The sequence below is a fragment of the Lissotriton helveticus genome, chromosome 9 (assembly GCF_964261635.1).
Source record: "Lissotriton helveticus chromosome 9, aLisHel1.1, whole genome shotgun sequence".
Taxonomy (NCBI): Eukaryota; Metazoa; Chordata; class Amphibia; order Caudata; family Salamandridae; genus Lissotriton; species Lissotriton helveticus.
Genome location: NC_136070.1, coordinates 236,345,307 through 236,357,311, shown reverse-complemented (window position 1 = coordinate 236,357,311; position 12,005 = coordinate 236,345,307). Strand labels below are relative to the sequence as shown.

At 40.1% G+C, this 12,005-nt stretch overlaps 1 protein-coding gene across 1 annotated transcript in view; it reads right to left on the bottom strand.

Annotated features, from left to right (window-relative positions):
- LOC144781130 (uncharacterized) overlaps positions 1 to 6,990 on the bottom strand; it is a 290,550-nt gene extending 283,560 nt beyond the window's left edge. The window contains exon 1 of the mRNA XM_078659793.1: positions 6,941 to 6,990. Coding sequence (XP_078515919.1) covers positions 6,941 to 6,950 — 10 coding nt within the window. The 5' untranslated portion in view covers positions 6,951 to 6,990. The remainder of the gene's footprint in view (positions 1 to 6,940) is intronic.
- Between the last annotated feature and the right edge of the window lie 5,015 nt (positions 6,991 to 12,005).

The following is a 12,005-nucleotide window of genomic DNA, read 5'->3' as shown; positions in this document are numbered from 1 at the left end:
CAAGCAAAGGAGAGGTATGGTGCAGCAGCCAGGGCAGCTGACTCTGGTGCGCAGGGCTCACGGTTCGATCCCCGGTGGCAGCTCAGCACTATGTGACTCTGGGCCAGCACCTTGAGATCCTATGGGGTAAGTTGTTCATGCTTTACAAATAGCGGATTTAAGGCAGGCTCAGAAGCACTTTGCCATTTGATTGGGTGTGTCTGTGATTCTTGGAACATCTCTCATCCCCTCTGGGGCTAAGCTATATCATGCTTCTAAGCAGCAGAGGGAGAATCGCAAAGATACAGGTGGCAAATAGTAAAGCAAAATGTGAGAGGCAATTTTGGATATACAATATTGCGTAGATGTTTATTGCTATTGTTTATATTGATCTGTTTGTGCATATTTGTATGGTTGGCATCTCTCCTTTGTAAGGTTGGCATCTATGCCATCTTCTCCGCCTCTCATATCCAGTGGACATTCCTGGCATAGTTTACCCATTCATTGCACAGGATAGGCATCCCTGACATCTGGGGGCCGCCTTATCATATGGTGGTCTAACCTTGCATCTGGTGTTTTTTTTTTCAAGAAGAGGACATCCCTATTAACTGGTGGCCACCAGTGGGTTATATTGAGTACCAGCGGCATCTGGCTGATATTTATGATATCTAGCGGGTACACTTATTCTCTGATAGCATCCTTGACTTTAATTGGACATTCTTGACATCCTTAAGTCACCGTTTACATACAGTAGCCACTTGTAGCCTCCAAATGTCTCATCGCTACTAATGGCATCTGGTGGGCATCTCTAGCATTGGGTGTTTGTTAGACCCTGTGTCATTGGCATGGTTTTCCCTAATATTTACCTTATGACTTATTGTTTTTGCTGATTTCGTTTTTTCTGGCATTAGGATTCTACAAACTTTATCACTGATGACCACTGCTAAAGTGCTTGAACTCTTTTCCTAAAACATGGTTACATTGGCTTATTAACAATTGGTATGTCTAATTTACTGGGAAGTGCCTAGTAACACGCACTACATTTACCCAGGGCCTGTAAATTAAATGCTACTAGTGAGCCTGCGGCACTAGTTGTGCCACCCACTTAACTAGCCCTTTAAACATGTCTCAGGCGTACCACTACAGAGCCTGTGTGTGCAGTTTTAAAAGGCCATGTACACCTGGCAAGTTAAACCTCTTGCCAGGCCCAAACCTTCCGTTTTAATACTTATACGTCACCACTAAGGTTGGCCCTGGGAAGCCCAATGGCAGGGTGCAGTGTATTTAAAAAGTAGGACATGTACTTTTGAGTTTTACATGTCCTGGTAGTGAAACACCCTTAAATTCTTTTTTCACTACTGCAAGGCCTATCTCTCCCATAGGATAACATTGGGATTTGTTTATTACATTGTATAAGTCTAATCTCCAATTCGGTAGGAGATAAGACTCCTAAGTTTCAAAATAACAATTTAAAATCACAACTTACAGTGAAGTCGGATTTGCAATTCTGAAAATGCCACCTTTAGATTGTTGGCATTTTTTTGCTTTATCCATTTGATGCCTGCTGCCTGTCTATGATCACTTGTCTGGGGTCAGTGACAGCTGGGCTTTGTGTATTCCCCATAGACAGCCGCACACAATGGGAGCTTAAGTGTGACTTGATGGGCTATCCTTGCAGGGTGGGAGGGAGGAGCTGGACCCAGCATCACTTATACCTGAATAGGCGGTGTCCTGTCCCCACACAAAGGGCTGCACACCTCTCTGTAGTGAGTCTGGAGCCAGGGCAGGGAGGCAGTGCATATGTGCACTTCAAACGCATCTCTTGGAAGTTTACCCACTTCAGAGGCACCATTGGTTTAAGAACTGGACCTCAGACATACCACTTCTGTATACATCTGGACCTGTGGATACTCTGCCATGAAGAATGACTGCTGTGCTGCTGAAAGGACTGCCACACTGCTGGACTGCTACTCTGAAGGAGATGGGGACTTGCTGTGCTGACCTGCTGCCCTCTTATGTCGGAAGGAAGAACTGGAACTGGAATCCATCTTGAACCCAGGACCCCAGAGTGGCTCAAAGGGCCAGCCTGCTGGCCTCCTGATCAGACCCTCAGGTACATCGCAGGCTCAGCACAGCCCCTGGACCCATCTTCATTGAGCTCCTTACTCCCAAGAGGTTCCTCTCAGGTCCTGGGCCCTTGGTGTGTCTCTCGATTCCTTTGAGTCAAGCTTTTGGGCTCTTCACAACAGTGAGCGGGCCCATTCACATTGGAACCGTGCCTCTCGCACAATGAATCAGCGTGAGCTGCTGCAAGTTTATCTCTTCACACAGTAAGCATTGTCCGTGGCCCACCCGGCATGATCTGGTAACCCATGGGCAGGAGCGTCTGGATCTGTCTATTTGAAGCTGTGTTAAATGTGAGTATTTGATGAGAAAAATAAGCTGATATGTTGGCCTTGCAGACCAAACTAATTAATGTACATACAATTAAGAGCTGGTGTTTGTTGACAATGGGGATATCATAAGATAATGTCAAGCTTTTTATAGGGTACAAAAAGTGATGGATGGGGTAATATATATGAGAAATTGTACTTGAAGGCCAGAGTATGTTCAGAAAATAGTGGCTATTTGATGAAAAATAAGCTTCTTTACTAAAAATTACAAGTGGATTTAGGAATATGAAATGCATTATTTTGAGAAAATTGTAATCTGATGAAGGAGATTGTATTTATTTGCTGAACAAATAAAGCCTGGTATTTAAGGGCAAAATGTCTGTATTGTAAGAAAATAACTGAAATTAGTGCAGTTGTAAGATTCTACGATACATGTAATGCTTATATTTGAGAGATTATTCGAGCTGCGCTGAGTGCACAGGCTCAGCAACACAACTGAATTTGGCTTTGCATGACATTGAGGAGAGTTCTCTGGGAGTTATCAAGAGGACTGAATGCTTGGAAGTCAACTGCTTTATATGCCGGCTGCCCGCAGGCCAAGTCTCACCAGTCTTCAATAGATGCGTAAGGGAGCTCTTTTGCATCAGGGTCACAGAGATTCAACAGAATTAACAAATACCCAATTGAAAAAAGCAGTAACTCCACTAGTGTTTAGGTTAGTTTGAAGCAATGCTAATATGAATATATGAATGTTGTATTTCTTTTATGGACTCTTGATCAATATGACCATTATAATTGGCGACTTCAATAAAAATAGGTTGACATTTACATATAAAGACATAGCAAACAAATTATTTAGAAAGACTTGATGGATTTGGGTTGGATCGCTTTTACAGTATTGAACATTGCAATCATTTTACATAATTATAATTACCAGCATCCACTGTGGCAAACACTTTTGCAAACATTTTATAGAATCTTTTTTGAAACCTACATACATTGACTACTAACAGATGCTAAGAGATTAATGGATATTTTTCCGATACAAATTCAAAGGATGATTTTATAATTCTGCCCCCAAGGAAATTATTTAGGCGAGGCATATTATGTAATGAATTTACTTTTTTAGAGCATTGAGAGCTAAAACTGAGATTATTTTATTTTATTTTAGAAGTTTTATATAGCGATGGCACGACCCAGAGGGTATCAGAGCGCTTTACAGCAAAACATATGGAACAGAGTCTCGAGTAGATTAGAAGTTCAATGGTAATAAGAGATACTACAACGAGTCCAATTTAGTATCATGACATGAGGGCTTTCATTAGGTCAGAGTGCAAGAGTTTGGCTGAGGAGAAGAGGCAATATATCATCATTACGGACACATGAGGCGTAAACCTGCTACAATGATGGCGTGACCAAGGGGACATGGCCACACTCAGAACCAAATAAAAAACAAACAAAAGCCTAGTAGATTAAAGATGTTCAGATGCTTTTCCCAAATCTGTGTAAATATTCTTTAATCTAAACAAACAAGATTTCAGGAGGAATTTTAAAATCCACGGTCACTGATCAGTGGAGAAAAAATTTAGTCTTTCTTCTGGGTATGGTGATCTTCCAGTGTTCCATTAGGGTGACCACCCCACTCACAAAAGTGTGAGACAATTACCATTACAAACTTCACTTCTAAATTTACTAAACCACAAAAGGCCACAAACAGATTAAATGTATTGCAGCCCACCCTTGGAGTAAGCCTGGTACTACAAATGACCAATCACTGGTACTGCAACACATCCCTATAAAACTAATGGGGGCTGTGACTTAAAATAACAACCCATGGAAAATGATGTAAAAATAAATTATTTTGACTTTTCAATTAAAAATAATTTAGTGTTAAAAAACACAAAATAGACAATTGAATATTTTATTAGTCTACAATATACCTTATTTAAAACACGTTCAATATTATTTTTAAGCTTATATTAAAGTAAAAAAATAACTTACATTAGTTTTTTAATTAATATCTTAAATATTAATTTATTAATAAAAATATTAAAGCTACTTAAGGTAGGATTTTTTATTTTGGTTATCTTTAGAAAGTAAATAATGTACTTACATTATTTAATAAAAGTTTATTTTGATGAGTAATGTCTTGTAACTTTGTATTTTATTTCGTTATAAACATTTGTAGTTTGCATTAACATTGTATTTGATTTAAAAAAAAATCAAAAGTAATAAACTTTAATTATTTTCGCTAGATTTCCTCAGGGATATCTTCGCACAGGTGGCAGAGAACTCCATTTATGTAGGAAAATTTACTAATAGGCACTTTACGCTTGTAAATTCAGCATTAGATAGCTCCACTCCCTGCTTTCAGGGGATGGAGACACTCAAGTATACACTTAAGTGACAGTCTGCAGTCTGAAGTTGTGTCAAAAGCTACTCTCGTTTTGATTTACTTTGCACATTGTATGAGGAAGGTAAATGGCACCCTTTGGATCTGTAGGAGTTTTCATGATAGAAAATTAACTTCTGCCACCAAATTTGCACCATCTTATAAGGTTTAGTTTACAATGTCTTACCTGGTTCTGCTTTTGTGCTGCAAATCAAAAAACAATGATGGGTTGAATTAATAATTGATTAGATATTGTATTTGAACAAAATTACATTTGTGCAATCTGTTTGCATAATGTAGGGTTTCTTCTGCTACTGGACAGTGTGACCTAGTGAAATATTCATTTTTGTTATTGAAGAAAGGACTTTTTTATCAAAGAAAATAAATATACTTTGGGAGTATGGATTCATCAAAGTGTGGAAAATAAAAAAGCATAGAGTGTGCTAAATAGCGTTCCTTTAACACCTGGCATAAATATATGACTTTGTGAAAGTTGGCTTCATTAACTTGTCCTTATCCACTGACGCTGCCTGTGGGACACACACACCTCCTCCCCTAGTTATCAACAACTCCAGAGCATTTTCAAAAGTGGCAGAACATACTGTTTTGTAAGTGACCTCTCCACATGCAAAGCTGCTGCAACCTGGCCTTTGTTAATCGGGATTGCATTTTCCCTACAATTTTCCATTATTCCATGAATAAAAGTGACTTTCTAGTGAAATTGTTTTTCTTATCAGGTCATTTACATTGCTCACCGTTGCTAATGGTGTGCATGAGTCTGGGAGAAACATTTGTTTTGACCAAGGACATCCAACATAAAGCTTGATCCATGTCAGATTTGTGAGCTGCTAACCACCGACTGTCTCAGCGAGCCTATTTATGTTAATTATATTTTATGCAAATGTTTCTTATATGTTTAGCCTGTAATTCTGACACTGGATGCCAAACACTGCTGGTTTACACCTTCACATGTTTCGGCGACCTTTGGAAAATCAAAAAAAAGATTACAAGAGACTCTAGCAGAGTGATGGTTGTGCTTTGTAAACACCCTCAAGTAAATACATCGATGAGACACAACTGCATTATGCAATGATGTGCAATGGGAATTTATAATGTATAAATGTTTTATTTCACCGTATGCACCAGAAGAATATGGCATTAGAGCCAATTACCTAATTTTTTAGATACTGACTTGATACTCTCTCATATATGAAGTTTTAATTAACAATTATTTTGTAGAAAAAATTAAGTTTGAGTTTATGTTTTGAGCGACAAGGACACACATCTTTCCCTCCGTCCACTATGTAAGTTAAAACACATTGTCGAGTTATTTCTAAATCAAGACGTTTCTAAATGCTCAATTCATGACAATATATTAACTGTTCACCGCCGCCTATATTGTAAAGCACTCTTCATTCTATTAAACGTATCAACAGGTGATTAATAATAGCAAATCTATATTTCAAGTAAATTGCTAGTTTTTGAATTTTTTGAAAAAATAAAAAGCCAATTGATTTTTTTATTAGCACTAACCCTACTGGCTAGAAAGAGTCTCACCAGTGGGGCCAACCCACTTCCCTGTCAATTTGTGGACTATTTCAACAACTTTGACACTTATGACATCAAAATGGGTCAAATTGATTGTATTGAACACCAATTGTCCTTTTGCTCAGTTTGGCTCGAAGATCAATGATCGAGTCTTTGAATGTGCTGCCATTTTGTATAATCTGCCTGTAAACCTGAAAAGATTCAAGAGGAAAATTAAAGTCCAGGCAACTCGCTTTACATGAACAGCAGAAAATCTAGCTAGTGCACTCAAGCGCTCATATGATGAAGTCTCACCAGTATAAATGAACATTCATGTTGTTACTGCGTGAGCACAGTTCGACCTACCCCTTCATTACTACCCTGTTTCTATGATTGTATTGCAGAATAATCAAATGTATTTACATTATTGCTGTATTACCATAGTACAATGGTTATTATTTAGTTTGAGATCATTTTGAACACTTTGTTATATTTTTAATGTATCTATTTTGCATTGGTTTATTATAGTGTGTCACTGATTTGGGCTGATGTGATTTATTTAAATTGCCAATAAACCTTTAACAACTTTAAAGAAAATAAAGGTTGAGATTGTCATGACAAGCAGAAATTAAGAGCAACAAGCACTTACAGTGGTCCATGACTTTCAAGTTTGTGGTTCGATGTCACCAAAGAAAAAAACAACGGTCTGTGAAGGGAAAAAAAGTCCATCAGAGAAAACAAAACAATGAACAGGAAACGTAATCTTTGAACGGTGGTGAACTATTAATCAGTAATAACAAAACCCTAGATTCAGCACAAGGGATGTGGGCTTATTTGTATCCCTAATACCTGACAGGAGCTGCGAACACACACTAACACTGCCGCAAAGAATTATGCATCTGGTAAGATTCAAATTATGTCAACCTAGTTGTATTTGATTATTTTTACAGCTGAAAACACGATAGTGGAATGTCTCTTTCCTGTTTCATGCTTAGGTAGCATGTATTTACTATCTGTAATTATTGATATTTGTATAAATGTGCAGAGAAATTTCAGTTTAGTGGCTATATCAAAGGCTCAGAAATCAGAAAACCTGAATTATATTCCAGAAAATCATCTTAATCGGATCTTCCCTCATTTGTCTTGGTACAAGCGCCTAACTACTTTTACTAGGAGCCATACAACTGATGTGCTTTGGTGATGTCACTAGGACCCACACAGAAACCATCTACCCACTACGTGGGGCCACAGGTAAGAAGATAATGTCCTTACGGGACAAAGGATATGAACACTCTTGAGCATGGAGAAGTTAGCAAATGCTATGGAAAATAGGGAAAGACAATTTTGGAAAGTGTGGGGATCAGTACTTGGGTTTTGGACAGGGCGGCTTTGGTGGAACATGTCAGAGGAGATAACAAGACCTTAGAATTGAATTGAGAGATGCCAAGGTGTAACAAGACGGGCCGCTAGGAGGGCAGGGGGTGCTTTGGATGGCAATTTAGGTTCTATTCCTGAGGTGAAACATTGGATAAAAGAAATTACAATATTGTTAAAGTTAATAACTGTGGCAGCAATCTGCATGCTTCAGTTTTCAAATCTCTTCACCAGACAAATGGCAAAAATAATTGTGTGAGCAGTTCCAACCGCCTTTTTCCTTCTGCCCCAACAAAATTTATTTTAATGAAACACATGGAGTTGTCTAGTTTATCCAGCGACGTGCATTTTCTTTTAGTATACACACAAAGGTCTAACTTAAAAAAACAACTTCAAAAATTCAGCTTGCACAGATAAATATATCCAAAACATGCTAACGAGTACTACTGACGCCTAAATTATGCATGTACCTACATATGCGCAATTGCATCAAGACTTTGAAACATGCAACCACATCAGAGAGTTTCCACAGACACAAACCACAGAGCTCATCTCTTACCTGAATGGAGGGTCAGTCAAGAATCTGAAAGCTTTGCTGAGAGTTTGGTATTTATATACAGCATTGGCTGTGACTGTGCGCCCCTTGGGCAAGACCCCGCCCTATCAAAGGCAGTTTGAGTCATTTAATGCAGTCAGGTGGTGGCACAGCACATCAGGATGAGCCAGAAATAAATTGGTAAATTAGTGCAATGGAGAATAATTGTGATTATTTTTAATTAAAATAATTATGTTAATTTTTCTGGATCTGGGGTTGGACCATGCACAGAGAGCAGATCCTAGTGCAGGATCTCCCTGCCGCCCATGCAATAAACCAGAGGAAGGCATCACCAGCTGCAGACTTTCAAGGTTGTGACCCTCCCTCGTCTGCGTCAATGCTCCTTTCATGAAAAATCCTGTGTTAATCGTCAGTGCTCTCCACAGTATTATTAAGGCAGAACATTAATGCCACTCCCTCAGGGTAAACATCCACTCAGTGGTATTTATTAAAAGATCTGAGCAATTGTTCAAAGAGTAGAATGATCCATCTAATCGCTGCCTCATTCCAACATTCTGTATTTAGTCATCTACACATTCCTGTTCATTGACTCAAAATATTGATTGTGTATGAATCCAGCACCCATTAGAGACAATAGCACATATACTGAGTTATATAGAAGGGTAGTAGTGATTTACAGTAATCTTTATCATTGAGGGATTTTTTCAGTGACATGAAATAGACAAGATCAAAGGTCAAATTGTCTATGATGTCACTCAGAATCCCAAGGTGATAAATACCCCCTCAATTTACTATTTACCCGTCTATAACTTTAGGTTATGTATGGCCTCCAAAATCATCAGCCCCTGATTCCAACTGCTACGTAGGGAGCAGAGGATTAGTAGCGCAGTTGTACATTACATGTCCACTCCTCCCTGTCCATTAAAAAAATAAAAAATATACGGTATCCAGGCACACGCCCACCTCCACCGCTCTCTGCCCCTTTCTTTCCCTCTTCTCCAGAAGGGGTGCTCCCTGCTTTCTACCACTGCTCTGACAGGTTCTTAAAGAGCCCAGCCAGAGCAGCCTGGACTTCCTTTATGACCAGCAACAGTGGTTATCATGAGGGGGTACCCCAGGCTAGATAAAGAGCAGCTGTTATGCTTTCACACAATAACAAAGCACCCATTCATCTTTGTAAGTTTTATTTAGATTGTAATCGAACTTGATAAAACCTCTTCTGACAACAAACTGGTACCGCAAATTTGTCACCTTCAATAGCATCCACCAGGTTTAGGAAATCAATGTGGTGGTTTTTTTCCTCCTCAGATCCTTTCTTTTTTCCACTATATTGGAGAAAGTACCCACTTGATCTGTATTTCTTTTCGTATATCTTACAAATCTTTCTTAGATTTTATCATATTCATTGATCTCGGTAAACACATCTCATAATCAAGTCTATTTTACCATTTTACCATTTTCTTCCATGTACTGTGACAGACATGTTTCTCACAATAAAGAAAATAATGTTAAATTTTACATAAAATCAGAATAACCCCCATATAATACTCCACTTTCTCATACAAACATCCAAAGTCACTCCCTATCATACACTACATTCATACTATGACCTAGCATTCTACACATACACTGGACAAACAACAACCGAAAAGCATTTTTGATTTTTATCCATTGCAGCGTTGTGGACTGGGGTCACTTTTCCAAAAACGGTCAACGTACTTTTCGGTGTGAGCATTGATTACTTCAAATCACCTTCTTCAGGAACACACAGTAATACAGATACTTCAAGGGGTAGTCAATCAGGGGAATTTAATAATAATAATAATAATAATAAAACCACTTTTAGAGCGCCTGGTTACACTCAAAACAGTGTGTCCCAGCGCTTAGAAATGCTACTGCTCCCCGAAAAGACCGAGGTCCGGCACTGGCCTGGATCCTAGGGTACAAGGATGCTTTTATTTGTGCGGAAAAAGATGAGTTTTTAATTTCAGTCTGAATCTCGTTTCGGAGGGCTCCATGCGTAGGTCAAGAGGAAGATTGTTCCAGTGTTTACTCACTAAGAACCGAAAGGAGCCACCTCCCATCCTGGTCTTGCGAACGCGAGGAAGTTGGAACAACAGCGCTCCGGTAGATTTTAGATTTCGGGTGGGGCGATGGATAGTGAGAAGATTTCGCAGGTAACCTGGGCCTTTTCCCTGTGCAATGCAATGGGCGAGACAGAATGCTTTAAACTTAATGCGCTCCTCAATAGGGAGCCAGTGATGCTGTCTTTCCTGAGGCTCTGCGCGGAAGGTTGAGCACCAGGCGGGCGGCAGCATTTTGGACGCACTGCAGTTGGTGTATGCCTTTTTTGCTTAGGCCCAGGAGTAGAACGTTGCCGTAGTCCAGATGTGGTGTGACTAGGGCGTGAATAAGTGTTTTCCTGGCGCTGATAGGGAGCAGGTCGAGAACTTTTCGGAGTGTTTTCAGTATTCCAAAACATTTTCCCATGATTTTACTGATCTGTTGCTTGAAAGAAAGCTCCGCATCCAGCATGATTCCTAGATTTCTGACGGATTCCGCCGGAAGGGGGATTGCCCCTAATTCTGTTGGCCACCAAGCCTGCGACCAGGCAGAGGGTGATTTACCAACCACCAGCAATTCTGTTTTATCGCCATTAAGGCGCAGGCAGTTGTTGTTCATTCACCCTGCCACAGAAAGCATGCAATTGGAGAAGTTAGTGGCGTCCTCTGCCTGATTGTGGGTAAGTCTAATTATTAGTTGGGTATCGTCAGCGTATGTGACGATATCCACTCCAAAAGCTTTCACAATATGAGCTAGGGGCTCCATATAAAGATTGAACAACGTAGGGCTCAGACTTGAGCCCTGTGGAACCCCATGTCTCAGCTTGCGAAGAGAGGATTTATGAGGAGGACAGTGCACCTGAAAACTCCTGTTTTCTAGAAAGGATTTTATCCATTCCAATGCTAATCCTGCTACTCCCATGTCTGAGAGGCGAGACAACAGCGTCGAGTGCAGCACGGTGTCAAAAGCTGCACTAAGATCTAATAAAACCAACGCTGCCGTCTGCCCCTCGTCTGCTAGTTGTCTCGGACATTCTGTGGAGAAGAGAACCGCCGACTCTGTTGAATGGCCTGCTCTAAACCCTGACTGTGTGGAATGGAGAAGGGAGTTCTCTTCAACAAATTTCATGAGTTGGCTGTTCACTACCTTCTCCACAACTTTCCCGCAGAAAGGGAGGAGGGAGATAGGGCGGAGATTTTTTAGCTGGGAGATAGGTATGGTGGCTTTTTTTTTCAGGGGAATGACCTGTGCCGTTTTCCATACGTCAGCCACATGGCACTCCTGAAAAGACAAGGTGATCAGGTGTTCAATCTGATCCATCATATATTCTAGGACTCCCTTACAACGATTGGGAGAGATCACATCATAGGGAGATCCGGACTGGATGCCGTTTGCGATGGTGAACAGGTCTTGCCTGTCAGGAACTTTAAAACAGGTCAGATGGGGTTTGGTGGCAGAATCACTTCTCACTACCGAGTGTTTGGTCGGCAGACTACCTGTAAAAGTGGCATGTATTAAATCCACTTTCTTTACAAAAAAGTCTGCAATGTCATCACATAGCTCATTCGAGTAGGTGTCTTGGGCCTCAAGCCTAATTGGGACTGTAAGTTCTTTATAAATCTAAAAAAGTTCTTTGGTGGGATTTTTAGCAGATTCAATGCGTTCCTTAAAATGAGCGCCTATTAAGCATGGGCGCAAAATCCGTTCCGCTCGCGGATTT